This window comes from Diadema antillarum, unplaced genomic scaffold, assembly GCF_040938485.1.
Source record: "Diadema antillarum isolate AM-2024a unplaced genomic scaffold, OU_Dant_1.0 seq00001654_RagTag, whole genome shotgun sequence".
NCBI lineage: Eukaryota > Metazoa > Echinodermata > Echinoidea > Diadematoida > Diadematidae > Diadema > Diadema antillarum.
The window spans coordinates 683,338-706,597 of NW_027272355.1; the positions used below are offsets into that span (position 1 = coordinate 683,338).

The 23,260-nt window shown below is 39.3% G+C and overlaps 1 protein-coding gene across 1 annotated transcript; it reads left to right on the forward strand.

Annotated features, from left to right (window-relative positions):
* The first annotated feature begins 120 nt into the window (after window positions 1-120).
* Window positions 121-22,894, forward strand: LOC139711395 (TBC1 domain family member 23-like). The gene is made up of 16 exons (XM_071623280.1): window positions 121-160; window positions 2,163-2,271; window positions 4,261-4,366; window positions 5,259-5,463; window positions 7,670-7,793; window positions 9,545-9,669; window positions 13,019-13,169; window positions 14,565-14,684; window positions 15,339-15,434; window positions 15,665-15,835; window positions 16,712-16,754; window positions 18,194-18,303; window positions 19,761-19,900; window positions 20,455-20,543; window positions 21,518-21,653; window positions 22,417-22,894. The coding sequence occupies exons 1-16, from the start codon at window positions 129-131 to the stop codon at window positions 22,892-22,894; spliced, it is 2,235 nt and encodes a 744-aa protein (XP_071479381.1). The 5' UTR covers window positions 121-128.
* Window positions 22,895-23,260: the final 366 nt, after the last annotated feature.

Genomic DNA, 23,260 nt, shown 5'->3' on the forward strand with positions numbered 1-23,260 from the left:
TGAGGAGGATATGCATGCATACAGAACACACACGAAGTATCACACTGCATCAAACAAATTTGCGCTAGTTTGGCAGTACGCCCCCAGTGCTACACTTCCGGTATATGGCCGCAACGTCATCGGGTAAAATGGCAGCTTCGGAGGGCGAAGATACAAGCTGGTAAGACAGAAGGACGGGAATATTTTGATCCATATTCTACTTCTGAAGTATTTAACACCATGAATCAGTATTTCTGACTTGAATTTACTCACATGCTCTGTGTCAGATTCACTTGGTCTTTCGTTTGCTTGCTTTGGTCACCGAACGTATCGGTAATATTCATCGAAGCGTGTGGAACAAGTCGTGTGTTGAATGAATGGAAGGTGTTATGTGCATGCGAGATCGAGGTGAACGAGATATGAAGTAAATTATGCGATGCGACGGCAGCCTACAGATGGCTACAAAATATTTATTCGGCTTAGGCCTACTGTTTCCCGGTCGGCCATTAGTAAAAGTGGTCGGCAAGGAAAATGGGATATAATGGAGACTCTATTTACAACTAGACTTGCTGTTTATTCTGATATTTATAGGCGTGGTCAAGCCAATGAATGAGCAAGTACATTGTACAATGTCAATGAATGACATGTCTTCATAATGTCAGATATGAATGGCACATACGACCATAAACACACACACACTACTCCATGTCACGTCGTTGTAAGTGTCAACTCGGATTCGGAAGTGTGTGGGGTTAAGGAAGAAACAACCACCCAATATACACCTCCTACATCTCAGAGAAATCTTGGTATTCACTTACTTAGCTCTGCCTATTCTTTCCCTTGCTCCTTCTTCTGCCAGGGGTGGATCCAGGAATTCCGTAAAGAGGGCCGGGGCGCCTTTGGCTTTAGGCTTTACAAATTAAAGGGGTGCGCCCGGGCAGTGCGCCCCTGCTTGGATCCGCCACTGTTCTGATCTCTCCCACATGCATGTGCATACACACTCAAATTACACTCACATAATATGAAATTATGAGAAATGATGCAAAATGTTAATAAATCTTGTTTATAGCAGGACATAGTGAGATTCACTGAACTTCTCTTCCCATATTTCTTCCTATGTATTATCTACTATGGTAGCCAATATCTTCTCTTATTAATTAATATCTCAGGGGCGGATCCAGGAATTCCATAAAGGGGAGGCGCCTTAACAATAAAGGGGGAGCACATGCCCCTCCCCCCCCCCCCCATTTTTGCCTCCGCTAAGGGAGGAGGTTAAGAGATCATAAGCGTTGGTTTGTCTGTTTGCAAAATAACTCAAAAGTTGTTTTTGGATTAAATTGAAACTTGCATGAAAGGTCAATATTGACACAAGGAACGCTTCCTTCAGTTTTGATAGTGATCCAGAAATTTTTATAGATTTTTGAGGGATTTTTCATCTTTTAGCATATAAGGTCAACTTGGGGTTAAAGCTGTGCATACTGGAGGTTTACATACATGCACTAAAGCGCGCTGTGCTGGGGCAATGACATAAACAAAAGGCTTCTACTTTGGGAAATTGCATGCATGTAAGGATGGAAATGTGTTGCTGGCTTGGCAGAGGTCTGTGCTCTCTGAGTGCTTTTCTAGTTTTCTTTTTATTTCTTGTGTTTTAAAAAAAATATAGAGGGGGCGTGCACCTGATGCACCTCTCTCTTGATCCCCCACTGTACATGTATCTTGCAATCTGTCTATCTACACAGGTGTACATGTATATTATACAATGTACAATTACTAATACTGCATCCATATCTGCATTTTACAAGGCTGTTCATGTAGTTAGAGTAATTCTACCTGTTTGCAGCAGGGTGCCTATTTGGGGAGGGCAGTTTCATATATTGATAGAACAGCTAAAGATTAACAAGTGTGTATAATCCCACTTTAGAACAAAAGCGGGCTTTACATTGTGTAAGTGTTCTGGGAAGTGAGTGTACTCTCATACCTGATTGAGCCTTTTCATCAACAAATGAAATGACCAAAAAAAAAACAACAACAACAAGCAATTGAAACAAAAAATAGGCACCCTGTCGCAAACACTGATGATTGCTCTATAGATTCTTTTATTTACATTGCATGTGTTTGTTTACTTTTCAGTGTATCAGTTTACTGACATCTATTTCTCCTTTTCTCCCTCATTGTAACTCAAGGCACTCTGAGTTAGAGGAGGCACTAGTGGAAACCTGTGATTTTGGGACGCTCAGGAATATCTGCAAAGGACGCCAGATTCCCAATATCTACAGAGCATCTGCATGGAAGGTTTGTGCAACTCTTTTGTACACCCTTTGTAGTACAGCTAGATGCTGCAACAGATAGATTAGGCCTATAGGGGTATTTTCATTTTTTATTATTGTTTGTGTAGGAAATGTGGATAAAAGGAAAATGAAAAAAGAATAGTACAGTGCATTTGAAACTGAGATGTAATAGAGAAATTATTTTTTATGTATATATTTTCTACTTCATACAATTGTATTAAGCATTAATGCACCTGGTACCGTAATGTAAAAGTAGAAATTTCCGCGATATTGAAATTTTCGCACATTTCGCGCAACCGAAAACTATTGCAAAAATAAAAGTGCGCAAATATTTTTGCTAGCTATATGTTGCAGTGGCACATGTCTCGACTCCGCGAAATTAAAAACATTTATTATTATAATTATTGTGTGTATACATACACTGTATATATACTTTGATATGTTTGATTGCTTGCTTTTGTTGGTTTACTCTCACTTTCATTTTGTTGCCTCCTCTTGGTACACCTCATTAGGACTCGCTGTTTGCTCAGTCCCCCCCCCCCCCTTTTCCCCTTGCCTTTGCTATTTCACTCTTTTCCTTTCTTCATCCCTCTGTTGTTCTCTATCTTGTTTGATGTTGCCTCCCTATTCATCCTTCAATGGTTGCCCAGTGGTCCTAAGGATCATCACTGACCCTCCTCTGCCTTTTATGTGTCCGCCCTCCTGCTTTAATCCCCTTCCCTTTATACCTGTTGGGCTCCTTGCCCATGACCTCCTACCCTCTCCTTTTGTTTTCTTTGTCCTGTGTCCCTTGCCTGTCCCTGACTGTTCTTGTTGTGTGAAGTCCTTATGTGTGATTGCTTTCCCTGCCTGTTTGTCATTTTGCCTCTGACGAAGATTCTGCTAGGATCGAAAGCTCAGACCCCTTCTAACCCCATTTTACTCCTTTGGCTCGCCACTATTGGATAAGCAGTTTTCAGCAGCTTTTATTGCTACAAATTAAAAACAAGTGAAACCAATCTTTCCCCGCCTAGAACAAAAAATAAGATGTGCGAAAATGTCCACTTTTACAGTGTTAGTTAAGGTATCACTCTTAGTGTATAAACTGTAACCATTAATTGAACTCGTACTCCAAGCCAGTACAATTGTCAATCGTTCCCCTTTCACACTTTGCAAATTTTACCAAGGTGCACCTGTGTGAACTCAGGAGATGATGATATAGTATGAAAGGTCTAGCAGGCAAAGTGCCGGGCGACTTTTCACAAATTTTACCCTCGAATCATTCTGGTAAACTCTGAAGTGTCCCCTAGAACTCTCCTTGGTGACACTGTATTGTGAAAGGCATCACAGGTAAACTCCTGTGTGAAAAGCAAGGGTCAGCATACTGACAACATTACTGACAGTATGACCCATGTGGGTCATGGGAGGGGGTAACCTCCTCTCAGGACATGCACCGCACATACTGATGAATGAGAACGCATCTCTCAACCTGGAAGCTAGACTACTTGACATGATTGTGTTTCACGTTTCAATGGAAACAGTCCCCGATTAATTCCTTGTTTTGGTATGTTATCCTATGTGCTACAGCCTGGAACCCCTACTCTAATGAAGTTGCCAGTATTACCAATTTTACCATCTTAGAACCGATACCTTGCACTTCTTTTTTTTTAAATGAGAGACCTGCTTAGTGCAGTAAAGGAAAATTTTAACCCCAAAATTCACCTTGTTTAAATAAATGGTATCTTCTTGTAAGCTTGCTTGTGTACTATGGCAGGGCTCCACACTAAATTTTATTTTTGGTGGCCCAAACGCAAACATCCAACCTTTTTTGGTGGCCCGATCAGGCCACCAAATGCTTCATTTCCGACATTTTGGTGGCCCGATGTGCATTTTTGGTGGCCCCGGGTCACCGGGCCACCGTTAGTGTCGAGCCCTGACTATGGTATCATCACACATCTTTGAATTTATTTTATTCTATTTTTTTCTTCACTACCCATGCACTCCCCCGCCTCAGATCTGTCTCAATGTAGCTGGGAAGGCCAATGCCCTGACCTCCTTTGACGGCATCTTTGACCTCCCAGAGCAGGAAACCCTCAGGAATGATTGCAGGGATTTTATCGGTGAGCAATCCAGTTAAAGACATTATTTAACATTTGCAGATGAAACAAAAACCCAGCTCTAGTACTTCAAAAGAGTTCTAAATTGTGAGTTACGGAGAAACAATTGATGTAAAAATTGTAATCATTATAATCAGTGTTACAAGTTTTATGAAATATGTGCAAAATGTGAACAGATATTATGATCAGATTGTTTCTAGACTAAACCGTGTACAGTTTAGTAAGAAAAGTAGTGATATCTCCTTATATTTTAGGCTTTATTGCAATTTTTTTATGGGAGGATTTTTTGTGATACAACTGACCTATATTATGTGGCAACTTGAACATTTTTTAAATCACTGCTCCCAATGGTAAACAATACCTAACCTTTAATGTCGCACGATTATTTTACCCACCATTTTCCAATGAGGAAAATCACACACATTTTGTGAATAAAATGAAAGCTTGTTTATAAATGTGATGTTTCACAATGAAATACTATTTATTTTCACTCATTTTCTTGTTCTGTATACAAGAAGCGACATAGAGGTGGCATGGGGCCACCAGAAATAGATGTCGGCCCACCACTTTCTATCTATAAAAAACTTTTATGTTATCATGGCCTGATTGGGCCACTGAGAACTTTTGAGAGTGTGTATTGTAGTTATGTGGTTTTTCTCATACAGAAAAGGGAAGTATAACTTGCAGCTCAGTACTTGATAACTGCACACATTTCAGCTATGCTGCAACTGTGGGACTGGGGTTACAAGATCAACTAGTCAAGATCGCCACACACAAATTGTGAGTTGTATCACTACACTATGCAATGTGTTCTCCCCTCCCACCCACCCCCCCCCCCCCCCCACCCCCACCTCTCTCTCATACCTACCTTCTCTCCCCCTCTCCCATGCTGCAGATAAACTAGACAATTCAGATGAGGAAAAACTGTCCCTAGTGAGCGACCTTGAGTCAGTCGTAACCTTCTACTGCAAGTCCAAAAGTTTGAAATACGTCTCGGGCAATGGCTGGCTGGACATCCTTGGCCCCCTGGTGGCGCTGCACATGGACAAGGCTCTCCTATACAATTGCTTCTATGCTCTCATGACAAAATATGTCCCAAGGTAAAGTGTCATAGACTGACTGAAATTTCTTTTTAAGAAGATCCGGTAATGTGGGGAGACAATGATGGCCTGAAGAAAAGCTCTTTGCATTTTCTGCCCTTTTGGGGACATTAAAAAAATTACGACTGGCGCAGACCCGCTAGAATAGAATATGTGACTCTGCATCACAAAACCAACAAAAAGTCACCATACATGGATTTTTAGGTAAGGGCAGATTCTGAATGAGGAGATTCTAAGCTTTAAAATGATGTATAACTCATTTCAAATGGTCTCACCTAACCTACCTAAATACTGGAAAGAAAGCACACTCTCCGGAAAAGTGTGAACTGAGAAAAGAGGCTCTGACATATACAGGGTCTATTCAAGCACTTAATCTTCACCAAGCCATGCTAGCTGTGTGATGAAAGGAACAAAACACAGGATGTAAACCACCTAAGCAACAACAGTGAAGGGATTATCAGATTAAGCTGAAATTGAGCATGTTGTGTTAACACATTCTATCCATGGTTAATGCCAACTTTCAAGCATATAGCACTAGCCTTTCTAAAGCTATTAGACTTGAAAGTGAAGAGTGTGCAAAGGATTTCAAAAAATGAAAAGGGCTCCTAATGCATACCTGATCATTCTATACTCTTCCCCCAAAAGGGGTTGTAGAAAACTGCTGGAAACGCACCTTCCCATTTGTGTTATGATTCCAAACTTAAGAGTAATGCAGAAAAAGAATAGCTCTTTCAGAAAATACGAAAAAGTCAGGATTGACCTGGTTGACCTGTTCCACCTTTATTGCGTCCCCGTAAAATCAAGGGGTTCGGCTTTTGTTGGTTTTGTTACGCACGGTCACATATGTGCAGTGAAGCATACACTGATTGGAAACATTCAACTCTAGCTGAGATTATTCAGCTGTGTGTGTGCTGAGTATGAAGCTGTTCATTATTCATTAAGGTGATTTCCGAATATATCCAAGCCGGGCCAACGTCTCACTGCATGGACTCCTGACGTTACTGGGTCTTTCATTAAGAATATGCGTCACAATCTTTACTTGCCATATTAAAGGGTGTGTACAGTTCTGGTTGAGGTGAGGATTTAGCTTGTAACATTTTGCGAGATAATCAGAAACCACTCTATGAGCTGTCAAAGAGCATGCAATTCTAAGGGGTGTCAAAAGTTTATTTGATGAAAATCGGTTTTGAAATGGCTGAGATATCCAAAAACAATGTGAAACAAAGAGATCCTAATAAAAGGCGTGGCCTATCGCCTTTTATTATTATCACTTTCTTGGATATCTCAGCCATTTAAAAACCAATTTTCATCAAATAAATGCTGAATCCTTCTTAAAATCACATGCTCTTTCTTATTTCATAAGAGGTGTCTCATTATATCACTTAGAAATGTTCAAAACATGAATCATCACCTCAACCAGTACTGTACAGTTCTTTTAAAAAAGTAAAAACGAAAGAAAGTTAGCAAAAAATTAGAATGTTGCAAATTTCTACACTAACATTTCCACACCACAAGGTGTTTCATTTTTGACATACACCACGATATAATTGATTGTCCACCTAAGAGCTACAAGTATGCCATGTAAGCAGAAAGGAAACAGAAGAATACAACTGTATGCTCAAAAAAAGCCAAACCTTATCAAGTACAAAACTGTAAGGCAGCAGCGAAGGCTGTGTAAAATTTTAGCTACATGCAAAAAGCAAAAAAGTAAGTTAATGTTCCTTTCCATGAGCTTCTAATTCAGCAGTGAAATGATTCCTTAAATCCAGTGCTTTGAGTAGGATACAAGACTGGGAAAATGTGAGTTCCATTGTAGTGGTAGTGGTGATAGTTAAAACAAAGATAGTATTGATCCTGTTAAGAATAATGCTTAAGGTAATGAGGATAATGATAATGACAACAGTAGTATAATAACACTGGTGATATGATAATAATCATAATAATAGTGATTACAGCTAATTTTTTGTGTAAAAATAATGAAAACAATTTGATGTATTTTTCTTTTATTGGACACCACATTTTGCTTGTGCTTCTTAATACCCAGTGAGTAATTGTGATTATGTATATCATTTTTGTATGTGTAATACACAATGAGCAGAAAACATGGTGAGTGTGGAGATCATCAAGAAAATATGACAGAGAAAATACTGTGGGTTTTTTTTTCATTGTCTTCCTTCTTCCTTTCTTTTTTTTAATGACATTACAGAGAAATAAACGAGCTGAGTAGGACTTATCACTTGTTCAGACTACTGCTGATGTACCACGAGCCGGAGCTGTGTAACTTTCTGGAAACACGGAAGATATTTCCGGACTCCTACACCAAACAATGGGTGAGTTCAGGGGAATCCCATTGGGTCTCTTCCCATCAGTTTCTCAGTCGGATGGTTCTTGTATTAATTATTTCTTCCTGTCTGCTGTTTGAAGTAGGCTGAGTATCAGTTCTGATTTCAGTCATTGGTTTTTTTCTAAATGAGTGTCTGTTTTGCTTGATTATGTTTGCATTGTTGCATTTAAAGACACACAAGTCACAATTACAAAATTAAAGCTTAAACCAACTTTATGCTGGCTAGCTTTTGGCCTCTATGGATGCTCTCAAGCTGAATATTTCTTGTCACACCTTTGCTGCCTGTCTAGGGATGTGTTAAGATCAATGGATTGTACATTGTAGATAGGTGACAATGCATATCCAGAGTCCATATTCAGAGTCGGATTGGTCTTTCTAATTTGTATCTCTTCTTTGACATTCTGCAGCCAATAATAGGATTCTTAGACAGTTGGTTGAAGCTCTTATTGAAATTCTTAACAAGTCTGAAATGTACAATAAAAACCAGTTGTCATTATTATAATTGTGAACCTGCACCACAAAACAAACAAAAAGTCGCCAGACATGGATTTTTAGTTAAGAGCATATTCTGAAAGAGCAGACTTCAAGCTTTAAAATGATGTATTTATAACTCAAATCAAATGGACTCCCCTAACATATCTAAATATTGGAAAGAAAGCACGCACTCCAGAAAAGTGTGAACTGAGAAAAGAGGCCCTGAAGCACAGGGTCTATTCAAGCGTTTAATCTTCACCAAGCTGTGCTACCTGTGCAATGAATGAGACAAAAAACAGGATGAAAACCACCGGTTTAACCACAATGAAGGGATTATCAGATTAAGCTGAACTTGAGCATGTTCTATTAACACATTCTGTCCATGATCAATGCCAACTTTCAAAGCAGTGGCATCATTCTTTCTAAAGTTATTAGAGTTGAAAGTGAAGAGTGTGTACAGTTTTTTTTTGTTTTTTTTTAATAGAAATGAAAGGGGGACTCTAAAGACACACCTAATCACACTATTCTTAAAGAAGTGTTCAAGATAAACTGCAAAAAAACACACTTTCCTGATCATTTTATGATACCAAATTTTAGCATAATGTAGAAGAAGACTTGCTCTTTCAGAAAATATTAAAAAGTCAAGATTGACCAAATTGACCCTTTTCACCTACAATTGTATTTTCAGTCCTCACACAAAATCAGTGCGGGCCACTTTTTGTTCGTTTTGTGATGCACGGTCACAATTACTGTTATGATGATGACGATGATACTACTATGATGATGATTATTAACATTATTGCTATTGTTATTATTATTATTATTATTATTATTATTATTATTATTATTATTATTATTATTATTGTTATTATTATTATTATTATTAACATTATTGCTATTGTTAATAGTATTGTTATTATTATTATTATTATTATTATTATTATTATTACTACTACTACTACTACTACTATCTTCATCATTATCATCATCATCATCATCATCATCATCATCATCATTATCATTATCATTATTATTTTTTTTTTTGTGTGTGATATATCCTTCCTCAACTGATGAAAATTTCTGACATGCAAGTAATTATCTCTCCCCCCGTGCCACACCCAGTTCATCATTATCTTCATCATCATTATCATCATTTTCATTATCATTATATAACTTATTTCTTTTGTTGTTTTATATCCTTCCCCAACCAATAAAAGTTTTCTTACATGCAAGTAATTTTCTCTCCCCCCGTGCGGCACCCAGTTCATCACAGTGTTTGCAGGCAGCTGTGGCCTGGAGATTGTGCAGTCCATGTGGAGTCTCTACTTCCTGCAGGCTGATCCCTTCCTGCAGTTCTTCCTCGGCCTCGTCATCCTGGTCAATGCAAAGTGAGTTGGGGAGCAGCGAACAAGTTTTTCTCTATGCATGCAGATGTATACTGTATACGCTATAATTTTCGCGTACATAAATTTTCGCGAATTGCCGCTGTCACACATTTTCGCGAGTGGTTAAATTCGCGATTGGGGGACCAGAGAAAATATGAAGTGGCAAAGAAAGTGTGAATTTTCAACTTACTAGCAAATAAGAATGATACTAGTTATACACTTCATGAAAAAAAAAAATTACCAAACTCTGCTAACTAGTAAGTTAGAATTCAACATTTTTGAAGTGGTTAAGTCCATCGCGCTAGATTTCTGACGAGTGGTCCCCTTGCGATAATGGATTGGCTCTCTACAGTATTCGTAAGTATGTATGTAAACGAGCTTAGCCAGTACAGTCTGTTCGGTAAGCCATGACATGGTATACTGCTAGTACTGAAATTTTCGTATCATCAAGGCAAGGGATTCATTTTGGAAGGTAATATTTTCGCGTGTTGTTGGATTCGCGAATAGCTCCCGACTCGCGAAATTCGCGAAAATAAAACCCCCGCGAAATATATAGCGTATACAGTACATAAAAGCTGTGGTTTGTGGCAAACAGCAGGAAAAAGAAAAAAAATAAATCTTCTATAACTACACACACACTCTATTTCTCTCTCATAAAAATAAAACCAATAATAGACCAACAAAACAGAAACCAAAAAAAAAAATGTAAATCATTTATGTAGCATGTCATTTTGGAGGCTGATGAATTACAAGTAAGACCAAAATAGAATTGACCTGTTGAGGACGGGTCCCAAGTTTACTCGGGCAGGTGTCTGTGGGAAATTTGTGTTGTAGCAAAGTCAGCCCATCCTCATTACAGGGGTTAAAGAGGGGTGAGGCATTGGGTGTTGGTCTAACATCATCTTGTCACTGGCACAAAATTGCTTCAGCTTAGTGGTAGTGTCGCTGCCTGGTAAGCAATAGATGACAGGATGGTTCAAATCCAAGGCCTGGCCTTTCTTTTTCACCCGGTTTTCATGTTAATACAGATCAAGCATCCGATCTTATTTATGGACAGTAATGGTAAAAGAAAATCTCTGTAGCAAAAGTGCTATATTTAGTATTTCATTTAGGTCTGTGTATTATTAATACACAAATCAGAAGTAACCAGTAAGGTTGAGAAAAGAGACCAACATATCAAGGCAGATATTGAAACATAAGAACTGACATGTACAGTATGTCAAAAAAAAAAAAGAAATTACAATCAGATTTTTGCACTGATAACACCCAATATGATTAAACTATCCAAATGCTACTACAGGGTCTTAAAGTGTAACATCTTAGCTCTATTTTGCAGAAAACCCCATTTAGTCTGGTTAAGCGGTCACAGAGAAATGTGGATTGTTGTAAAGCATGTCACGAGTCTGATTCTTCCAATTTAACACCTGAATGCTCTTGGAACTGCATATTAATGTGTGAACACAATGGACAGAACTTCGAGGGAAGGGATTCCTGACATGCTGTACAAAAATCCTAATTTCTCTTTGACCACTGAAGCAAATTCAATGGGTTTTTCTGTAAAATGTGGGCAATGAGATATAGTTTCATACCCTGAAATTGTATTTGGATTGATTCACTATTTTTAAAGTCATTATTGCGGAGGGTCCCATTGTAATTTTGGGGGGGACATAGGGTACACGTTACATCCTATCAGATAAGAAGTGATTATAGAGAGCAATTGCTATTGCTGATGAGTACGTAGTGAAAAGTGGGTCATGGGTCTGTGTAACGAACGCCAAGAATCTACTGTATACGCCATATATTTAGCAAGTTAAGATTTTAGCGAATCGGGACTTCCCGACGATGTCACAGGTGTTTAAATTCGCTATCGCAGGGTACAGTGCTGAAGGGAGAAATGTATACATGCATGTCACATTCATATTTGGATCAGAGTTAATATTTTCGCATGTCTTTAAATTTGTGAATAACACCTGACTCGCGAAATTTGCGAAAATAACAGGAATGCAGGAATATATATACAGGAATGCGTTGGAGCAGCGCACAGCCGCAGTTTAGCTCCTCGGGGAGCACGAGAAGATCTGCTAACAAAGTAATCGGCTGTTGAGCCGGTGAGCAGATGTCGTGTCTACGTTTGGATTTAGACAGACACTGGAATTGGATACAATGCAATGGCAAGGACAGTGAATTGCATTACGAATGTATTGAATTGATCGATGAACAAAACTAAATGAAACACTTTCCAGGAATGAATGTGTTTAGAGTTTCAAGTTTATACTTGTGCATGCGACGGCTAAGTGTAGCAGTTTGCATAGAGTATTGAGGAAGTGGGGGAAATAAAAAGAGAAGGATGACGGTGCATTAAAGGAGCAATTTGTATTCTATCAATGTGAAATTTGTCCAAGGAGTGACATGAAATATGCAGACTCATTTCTTTCAGGTGCTTGAGATACAAATACCTCATTTAATACTTTTGTTTTCATTGACTTATCAAAACATTTTCAGTATGATATTTTCTTTTCATTCGTGTTTTATCCATGCCTTACTACAGTGTATCTCAAAATTCTGAAATCCATGCTGTCTTACCAAGTCTTTTATTTAGAAAAAGATGGTTTTGCGTTTGTTATGTAGAAAAAGAGTCTAAATTCTATTATATTCTTTTAAGATAATGGCTTTATGATGCTTATCAGATTTGAACTGTCATGGTACTTGTCCTTCTTTGTCAACGTGCCCAGTTGACAAATGAAACCTAATAGAAAAATATATGTAAGTTAACGTAAAAGTATTTCATTGAGTCATTTTCATGTTTACAGAATGCACATACACACAACACGCTGAGATGCTCACACACACATGAACACGTACACGAAAATCTGGTATCCATTCATAATTTGCGGTGTTATGTATCTCTGTTGGTGATTACAATCTTATGTGCTGAAGTTCTAGAAAGTCAGGAGTGGAATATATTACACCTCATTACCAGTGTATTCATGGATCTATGGGGCATTTTCTTTTAATTATTGGTCAAATTTATGACCAGCTTTCCTCTTTAAAGGATCCAGTAAAAAAGTACTCAATCCCCCTGAACACAATGTACTTAAGTACATTTTATCAATACTTAATATGTACTTTACATACTAGTTGTTGCTATGTCGGCAAAACCATAGACAAGCGTATCTGGTTGTTAGGTAGAGTCTTTGCTATAAAGGTGTGCACAAAATTTGAATGTGGTAGTAAAATTGATATAGTTGATTGAATCCCATTGTGTGTTTTGTTTGTTTGTTTGTTTGTTAACTTTCTTTAATGTGTTTTGGGGTATGATTTTGTTTTTATCTTGTTTTGCTTTTCTTTACAGGGAACACATCATGGGAATGACTGAGGCAGGTCGAGAAGAGTTGGTCAAATGTCTGGCTGAGTTCCCCAGCCAGCTGGAGGAGGATGACGTGGAGGATTTCTTTGGCCTGGCGGAGTACTACGCATCCAAGACACCCCAGTCATTCCGACGGGTAGGTGATCTACACAATATTTTCGCAGCATGACATTTTCACGAATTGGAGCCAGCGGCCTTTTTTCTCCGCATGAAAATTTGCGAGTGGCCTCTAAACATTCAATGCATATACTGAATACGCCGTATATTTTGCAATATTATTATTTTCGTAAATTTCACGAGTCAGCCGCTATTCGTGAAATTAAAGACATGCGAAAATATAGACTGTGATCCCAATGTGAATGTGATGCGCAGGTATGCATTTCTCCGTTCAGTACAGTACTCCACGATTGCGAATTTAACCACTCGCGAAATCATCTGGAAGTCTCAATTTGCAAAAATTTAGACTCGCTAAATATATGGCATATACAGTAGTGTATTCAACAAGAACTATCGCATGCATTTTAATTTCGCGAATCTTGGCTCTCGTGAAATTAAAATGCACGCGAACATTCCTCGTTGTACAGTAGGTGATCTGCATTGCACGCCCCAGCAATGGGGGGGGGGATGTGATCTCCCCCTACCATTCGTTTTCATTCCTTTTCATTTTCACCATCTCATTCCTATGGATGTATGAATTCAGTGTCAAAGATCAAAGGTCATGGCATTTTTTTGTCAACATGATTGATTTTCCTGAGGGGAAGGGGAAAATCAATTTGTATTTTACATGCAACAGTTTTGAAGTAACAAGACAGCGTGTAGAATATTCATTGATCCTGTTGGAAACTACAATTCAGAAATACTTGTACCAAAACAGCAGACATTCTTGAACGCTTGCAGCTGCCCTTCATGAGCAAGCAAAACTTACCCCCCCCCCCCAAAAAAAAAAAAAAAAAAAAAGCTGCTTTCTTAGAGCCAATTTGAATTTAGAATTATCCAGTAGCATGCTTCCCACCAAAGACACCCTATTTGGTGTGCTGCACTTGCTGACAACTACCCCCACACAACTAACAGTAAAATCTATAACATTAATTCCCCTCACCCCCCCCCCCCGAACCAATCACTACCAATTACCACCACGACTAACAATCAGTTGTCCTGTGAGGAATTGTCCATGCAATAGTTTCTGTTTCTAACATACAAAATGTGAACAATAGATATAATAGAAACGTTTCTAGACTAAACCAAGCACAGTTGAGGTTTATTGAGAAAAATAATGATATCTCCTTGTACTCACGGCTTTATTGCAAAATCTTTACATGGGATGATGTTTTGTGATACAACTGACCTACAGAACATGCATGAAATGTGATATCTCGAACATTTTTTTAAAATCACTGCTCCCAGTGGTAAACAGTTCCTTTAAGATCACCTTTTAGAATTCCATTATAGATTTCTCACTGCATTATGTGTTATGTTCCTGTGAAAAGGACATGGTTAGTTTTCCACTTCATTCTGCATTTTCCCCCCACAGGAGTACCAATCTCTCTTCGCTGGAACCTTTGCTGGGAATGCTGAGGGGGACGCAGCGCCCAGCTCTCTGTGTCTCCTCGTCAATCCGTCAGAGTTGCTCCAGGCTGTGACTCAAGGACCGGTGAGATCTGCCACCTCAATTAAGTTACCAATGATCAAATTAGAAAGTTTTTGTATAGATGCAAGGCTCAGCATTAGTGGTGGCCCAGGGCCACTAAAATTGATCAGGCCACCATAAGATAGCCATATTTGAAATTTGGTGGCCCGATTAGGTAACTACATTGTATAAGATGTAAGGTGGATTGTTACGTTTGTTTTTATTTCGGGCCACGTCACTTCTTTTTCGGGCCTCCAAAATTTCAGATTTAAAGAGTTTAGTAGCCTGAATGGGCCTGTAGAGAAGAAGGTGTGGTGTCGAGCCCTGGTTTATGTGTGTATATTTCTTTGTGTATTTATTTGATTTTGTAATTGTTTTGATGTAGATTATAATTTGAATTTCACAAAGTGGTGAATTTCTTTGTTTCGTTATTTGTGTTTGTATGAGGGGAATCGGTTGTTTGTTTGTTTTTTTGCCTGATTTTGTACCCGCCTGCCGTATTTAAAAATTTACCCAAATTTCACTCAGTGTCATTTAGGAATTTCATGCAGTGCCAACATAAGTGTCAAACTTTTACCTCACATTACCCAGGAATTTTGCTGGAGCATGCAGAAGTAACTCTTGAATTTGTGTCTTTTGCCTTTTCCTTTGTCCATCTGATCATCTCGCTGACTGCAGGGGGACGGCATCAGCTACTTTGTGGTTGACTGCCGCCCAGCCGACCAGTACAACAGGAGTCACCTTGCCACCGCTTTCCACCTGGACGCCAACTTGGTAAGTTTACGAGAAAGAGATCTGACGCTCTTCCAGCAAGCTCTAGAAGTTTATACAAAAATGCATCAGATCTTTCAGTACACTGCACTCCCGTTATAAAAAAGACGGTTATTAGGAAATTCTCTTTACATTGAAGGACAAATGCAGGTTCCTACCAGTATACCTTTATATACTTACGTCAGACTTTCCTCTGACTCACCTTTGACCTCTACTCCTTCCTGTGCACGCAGATGCTTCAGCAGCCAGCCGAGTTTGCCAGCGCCGTCAAGGCCCTGCTGGCGGCCCAGCAGCAGGCCCTCACGGCGGGCTCCCAGGCCGCTGGGGAACACCTGTGCTTCATGGGGACGGGGCGGGAGGAAGAGGACCAGTACCTCCACATGGTCATCGCCAACTTCCTCCAGGTGAGGATGATAGAGGGCGCCAGAACATTAGTCATTAGTAGAGAGCACTGATAGCGTCTATAGAGTTATATGGACATGTCATTGGCCAATCACTTTGAAGCCACCGCACGCCATCTTACCAGGCACATCACCCATACATTCATGTATGGAGCTCACAACATCGCATGACCTTGATGACAGTCTCTGGAAAATGCATGCAAGTTGACATAGAATGTGCCTCGTAACATGGTGGTGCAGTGGCTTCACTAACATGTTGTACATGTATTTGTACAGCATGAATGGGCCAATGAGATATCCAGATACCTTCCATAGAGATAAGTGGTAGAGGGCAAACGTCTCTGGCATTAAAGTGGCAAACAGGTTCTGATCCCACATGTCGTTAGCCAAGACCTACAAAGATGAAAATGCGGTATATTAAAGCAATGCCTTGAGTTGGTCCATATTCAGTTTCTCAAACAAGGAATGATCTTTTCTGTATCCCTGATTTTGATGTGTGATTGTTGGCAGCCATCTGTGGTTGCTTGTCAATGTACAGAGCCTTCTAGAGGACACTTCTGTGATGTCCTTTGATTGGAGAAAATATCTTCAATTAAAGTTTCACTGTTTGATATGCAGTGACAAAAAATGACAACTTATCACAGCAACGGCCAATCAGGAAGCAGGGTTCTTGTGATGTCACAATGACATTTGTCATTGCAACAAAAGTTGCTTTCACAGCAACTTTGTTTATTAGATGGGGCCAAGAACATTGGCTAAAAAGCCCTTAAAGAGTCACTCAATACTTCTCTCGTCGCATATTCTCATTTTGCAATTAGTACCGTTATATGTGTGAAGTTCATCATGTATGCGTTTTTCCAACTTTTGATCAAATTATAGAGAAAAATCCAATCAGTGAGCATGGCATCTGGAGGCTACTCAGGTGAGTTAACCGGTTTTCTCCCTCATTTTACTTCTTCTCTTTACTTGCACATCTTAAATTGTTAAGAGCTTCTCAAACATAGGTGTTGTTTTTTGTGGGTTTTTTTTTCGTTTGTTCTCAATACAATTCTAAAGTAATCTTAGGAAGAGGAATCAATCAAGTGTTTTCTTTTGACAGAGTGCCCCCTGTCTTTGATTGCCAGTTAAGATATACTTGCAAGCTCTTAAGACCATATGTGACCATACACTTCAAAACCAACAAATAGTTGGCAGACATGGATTTTTAGTTAAGAATAGATTCTAAAAGAGCAGACTCTAAGCTTTAACATGATGTATAACTCTATACAAATAGACATAACATTCTATTAACCCATCTATATAATGCGAAGAAAGTCCACACTTTGGAATCGTGTGTACTGAGAAAGGAGGCTCTGAAGTACAGGATCTATTCAAGCTCACCAAGCTCTGCTCTGTGCAGTGAATGGGACAAAAAACAGGATGTGAAACTCCAGGGCAAGAACAGTGAAGGGATTATCAGATTAAGCTGAAATTAAGCGTGCTTTATAAGCTTATTTTTGTACATGACTACTACCAACGTTCAAAGCAGAAGCTCCTTTCTTTCAAAAGCTACTAGAGTTGAAAGTGAAGAGTGTGCAAAGGGTTTTTAAGAAATGAAAAGAAATCTCTCAGACATACTCTATCACTGCTTTCTACAAAAAAAAAAAGTGTTCAAAAAACCGCTGAAAGCACAAATTTCTCATTCACTCTGTGTTCTCAACCTTCAGAATGATATATAATCAGAATTATTGCTTTTTCCGAAAATATGAAAAACTCAACATTGACCAATCTCACCTATATTGAATTCTAACGTAAAATCAGGACATGCAACTTTTTGTTGGTTTTGTGATGCACTATCACACATGACCGTGGAGGAGAATGATGTTGAGTTTTTGTATGCTATGGAATGTGGGGATTGAATACAACGGTGCTCAGTGACAGCTAGTATGAAGACTTTTTAGTCAGTTTGTATGTAAAGCAATGTATATGGAGGCAAAGCTGCTGTCCAGTATAAACTATATTATCACCATATTTGATATGTGTGCTTTTTTTTCTTCGGCCTGAAAAAAGGAAATCTAATATAAACTGAGAAGAATGATCTCTGTGAAATTTCAATCAATATTCCATGGTTTTGCCATCCTTCTTCCTTTTTTTTAACCACAAACATGTCTGTTGATTGCATGTATTGTTTTATTCCATGCCTTCAAAGTATATGTGAGCTTTGAGTTCTGATTGGAACAGAAAAATCCATAGCAATGTACACACTCTTCAAAGTCCATGGCACGGAAAGGGTTTAATAGTAAGTGTGCTTTAGGCCCTTTCTGTGGTCTGCAGATGTTGGCAGCCCTGAAACAATTCCACGTCCCATTTCCCTATTTACAGCATTGCTGAAGCTGGTCGAGAAAGAGTCGACGTCAGGAATGATTGACCCAGTCATACTCAAGTCAGTCATCATCTCACAGCCAGAGAGTGCAGGATCGGATGACAGCGGGGTAGGTCCTGTCTGATTTTCTCCCCCCACGATTTGACAAAAGCTGGTAGCTAACTGTGGTATTCATGAAGACTTCTTTATTGGAATCTCTGTATGACAAATTTACTATTCTGTGTGACGTATATTGTAGTTGTTGAGGAGCTCTCCATTCAACTTGTACTCAGGAATTCACCAATTCACAATTCACTAATTCACCAATTTAAATTTTTCTTGTGGGAAAATTTTTTCTTCAGATTTTTTTCTTGGCATGTATTAAGAGCAATGTACTTTTGCATCTCCTCCTATAAGCAGAGAAGTTCTGTCTGTGCCCAAATATTTTAGAAAAATGAAAATTGGTGCATTTCTCTGTACAAACTGAATGGTGAATTGCCTTAGAACTACATTACTTAGATATGCCGATTTGTTTTACTGTCTAGAATGTAAAAGCTCATAACTTTCTTTCTGTGTCTGATTTGTTTTTCCTCCCAAATTTTGAATGATCTACTCTGATTTGTCTGTTATCATACAAAGCAACAGAATATCAAAAAAGAATTTCCCGTAAAGATTTTGCCCAACGTGAAGTTATTGAAAGTGTCTTTTTAGATCATTCTGCTAATGATCCATTGTGCAGTTGTCGGAGTAAAGTGCAAAAACTTTACTGATACAAAGTTTTGGAAGTCTTCGTGGCGTCATAAACTTTTACACTGAACATAATGAGTCTACATCTGTTCTCTGCCCACTTTTCCACATTTCTCTTTCTGTTGTCCATCCGTTCGTCTTTTGTGTCTCCAATTTGCATGTCTCCTCTTTCATTTGTCCTTCGTACTTTTTTTCTCTCTCTTTCTTTCACTCCGCTCTCATCCACACACATATACAAACACTTATCTGTAACTGTAATTGCTGTTGCACCAATTTCTTGTACATCCATACATTGCATATTTCTGTTCCTTTTCCTGAATCTCCCATGCTTTCTTGTCCTCGTCACTTTGTTCGTTGTCAATTTCTGCTTGCCCCCCATGTCTTCCTTCTCTACCCCCTTCTCTCTTTCTCTCTCTTATTCATCTTTCTTCCCTTTCACCCTTCCTTCTTTCCATCATTCTTCAACTTTACTTCCATCTAAGTTCCTTTTTCTCTGTGTAACCTTGTCATCTTGTATTTCCTCTTCAAATCCATCACTCTTCATGTCTATGTCATTGTTCATCCTCTCTTCCGATTCGACATTGCTTGGACCCCGCCTCCTCCTCTCTCCCTCCACCTCTCCGCCCCTCCCATTCTCTTCGTTCTTCTTCAACTTCCATCTAAGTTCCTTTTTTTTTTCCAACATTCTCTGTGTGACCTCACCATCTTGTATTTGTTGGTCGTATCCACTGCTCTTTGTATCTACTTCATTGTTCATCCTCTCTTCCGATTCGACGTTGCTCGGACCTCTCCTCCTCCTCCTCCTCCTCCTCCTCCATCTCTTCGCCCCTCCCATTCTAGATTGGCGATTCTCCTCAGAAGCTGACAGAGAGGGGGGCGGCGGTCATGGGACGACTGACCACCATGTTCAAGTCCAAGTCGGCCTCGGTCAAGGACAAGGTCATCGAGTTCATCAAGAATGAGGGTGCAAACGACGAAAAGTGAGTGAATTGTTTGTTTTCATTCTCTTTCTGATTACTAGTGAGTAGATGGCTGAATAGCCCAGATATATTCTTCTTCATGTCACATACTGTACAAGTGGATATTTTAATGCGAGGAATTTTTCACACTTGGCCTGGTAAGGTGAATTTTGCATGTTTTTAATTCTGGGAATCAGGACCATAGTATAAAGTTCTGTAAAAACTCAAACAATGGCATACTGTATATGTCCTATATTTTGCGAGTTTTTTTATTTTCCCTAATTTAACAATGCGCAAAAACTATTTACTCTGATCCCGAGTATGCACTCGTACATTTCTCCATGCATTACTATGCTCCCCAACTGCAAATTTAACCACTCACTAAATTGTTGGGAAGTCCTGATTCGCAAAAAGAAAAAAAATATATATATACAGTATATATATATATATATATATATATATATATATATATATACTCACAAATATATGCTGTATGCAGTATATAAACATTTTTTTGGGGAAAAAGAAGTATGATTGGAGAGCTTTCACATTGTATTATATTTTGTGTCTTGCAGGCATGTGAGTAGCTTGGATACTGGCAAGAGATACAGAAGTAATAATGTCCAGTCTGTCTTCAGCATCGGTGATGAGGATGACGACAATGGTGAGACAAACATGACATCGGGGGGGGGGGGGGGGGAATGATATTAGAGAGATGCCATCCATTACTTTTTGTGCAGTATTTCTTTCTTCATTTTTTTTGGCCAAAAATATCACCAAAATTTATCCCAAAAATGTTACATTTCATTCGTTAGTTCAGAGTAGCATAACAGACTGATACAGGATTTCGCAGCATAGGCTGCAGATGTTATTCAAGTGTCCTCCTCAGCAGGCACAATGCGTAAGATGCCTTTGCCCTTCGTCTTTTTCGCTCTCTTTCTGTCTGTGGTGGTAGTTTTATGTTTGCATATTACAATATATTTGAAAACTTAATTATTGCTCTCTTTCCCCAGCGGAAAAAAAAAAAAATGATAATAATAATGGCCTGCCCTCTTTGTTGCATTCAGTGCATGTTTTGGACCACCTGACTCTTGATGGCGTCTAGACTGTGTAGCCTCGTGTCAAATCAGCCACAAATATCCCTCAAATTACAGTAGGAAATTGCCAAATCACCATCCACTGGTTTTAACCTGCTTTTCAAATCACTACTTCTTTAGTGCATATTATGAAAGACTGTGCAGCCCTCATGTCAAAATGGCCTCAAATTCCCCACAAATTAACAGCCAAATCACCACTGAGTGGTTTTAGCTTGCTTTTCAAATTACTTTAGTGCCTACATGAATTCCAAAGGAAGGAAACCAGCTGACAAGTTATGTGTTCACAAATATCAAGCTTATAAATTTCATTTTCAGTGAGAAAACAAGCTTTGTATGTCTCATGCATGACCATGATGTGGTTGACAAATACAATGTAAAATTTTCTGCTATAAAGTTTAGTGACCTCAGTGACGAGTCTGCATCATTTGTAAACAGTGACACTTCTTTTGCATTATTTGGGTGCATTTACTATGTAAGGGATAGATACAATGGAATCATCATGATCGGTGACTAAATTTGTCTTTTTTCCTTGTTCTACCAGAGAGTCTCGGCGGGGCGGGATCGTCGGATGAGGAGAGGAGAGAGCTCGTCAGCACCGACACGTGGATGAAGAAGCCAGAAGTTCTCAAAGCTTTCGACTGCCAGGAAGTCAAGGACAGTGGGCAGACATTCCCAGGGTGGGTGTTTGGTGTCATGGTGTTAGTGTTTAGTGTTTGTGTTTGTGTTAGCTTTTACTGTGTAAACATGTGTTACGATTAGTATGAATTTTAGAATAATTGATTGTGGTTTTTGTGCACTCAATCAGAGAAGTCAGTTCACAGTCTGCATAGATCTGTGGGATTAGTGTCGGTGTTTAATTGTTGATGTTCAAGCATCGGTGTCAAAGTGTCAATGTTTTTATATTGTGTGGAAAAAAAAGTGTTAATGAAGCACATTTGCTTGATGATGAGTATTAAAATGTAAGTGTTTTAGAGTTCATTGCACATGTACCATTCAGATAGTCCACAGAGATAGTGTAGTGTGGACATGTCAGTGTTTGAATACACAATTTTATAGAATATAAAAGTGAGGAAACACTCCCAGTGTTGTTGGATTTTGACAGTGAATGAGTTGTAATACACAAGAAGCATTTTCTCTGGAAATATGCAGTCCTGATTCTCACTGAAAATTTTTCAAAATTTCTTTGTGCTGTGACAGCAGAATCGAACAGTCTCCCTGATTTTAGAATTATATTTTTTTTTTTTACTGAAGTGCAAGTACATGTAGCAAACAAGTATTCCCATGTTTATTCTGTGGAACCTCCTCTTTTTTGATGTGGAAACGTTGGCAGCCCTGGGCTGAAGCGTACAAATGTATTTGTTTGTTTAGAGATGATGTAAGTGAACATTTTTGAGGAGAGTTTGGGTCCTGAAAACTCCTTGATGTCTTGTTCCCTACCAGACACGTTCTCGTCACCCCGACCCATCTGTACATCCTGCGGGAGGCGCCCAACAAGCGCGGCTTCTCGTACATCATGGCGCGCCGCTCTCTCGCGGACGTCGTCCGGATCACGTCGAAGAAGCGCTGCTCGGAGTTCATCACCTTCCGCTACGGGCGTGTCAACAGCGCCGGCGAGACCACCGTCTACGGCGTCGACCGCATCTACATCCCCGACGCGGCGGAGGCCACAAAGATGATCAAACAGCTCATTGTCAAGTGCATCGACGAAAAGGAACCGGAAAAAGAATCTTCAAAGGAGACAGGCAACGCTGACCAAACGGAAAGTGCCAAGGACACGAGGACAGATAGTAAGAGTGATAGTACGATGGAAAATACGGACAAGGGAACGGAGGAGGATTCGTCGAACGGAGCAGCAGACAAGGGAGAGAGCGAAGGAACGAAGGATGGCCAAACAGAGGAGGTGCAAGCGGAGAGCTAATAGCAGCTCTGCGTGGACGCCTCGTTTAATGAGAGACGAGCGAAACATTGCGGATGGCTGGTGCTGCAAAGGCCATCATCTCTGATTCTTGTGCAAAAAACTTTAAAATTCTGCCACGTAGTTCACAACTTCTTATGTAATGTTTTTGCGATCCATTATCATCACACTGCTTGTGCATGGAAAACTGCAAAAAAAAAAGGAAAAGAAAACCTGTGCAGTTGTACTGTTAGGATGGCACCAACAAGCAATTTCCAAGATGATGAAAGAAGAAACTTAACTCAGCATTTTTGTCAATGGGTTAGGCATCTGTCGTGAAATACAACTTTGGTGAGACTTCTAACCTTTTTTTTTTCAAACTTTTTTTTC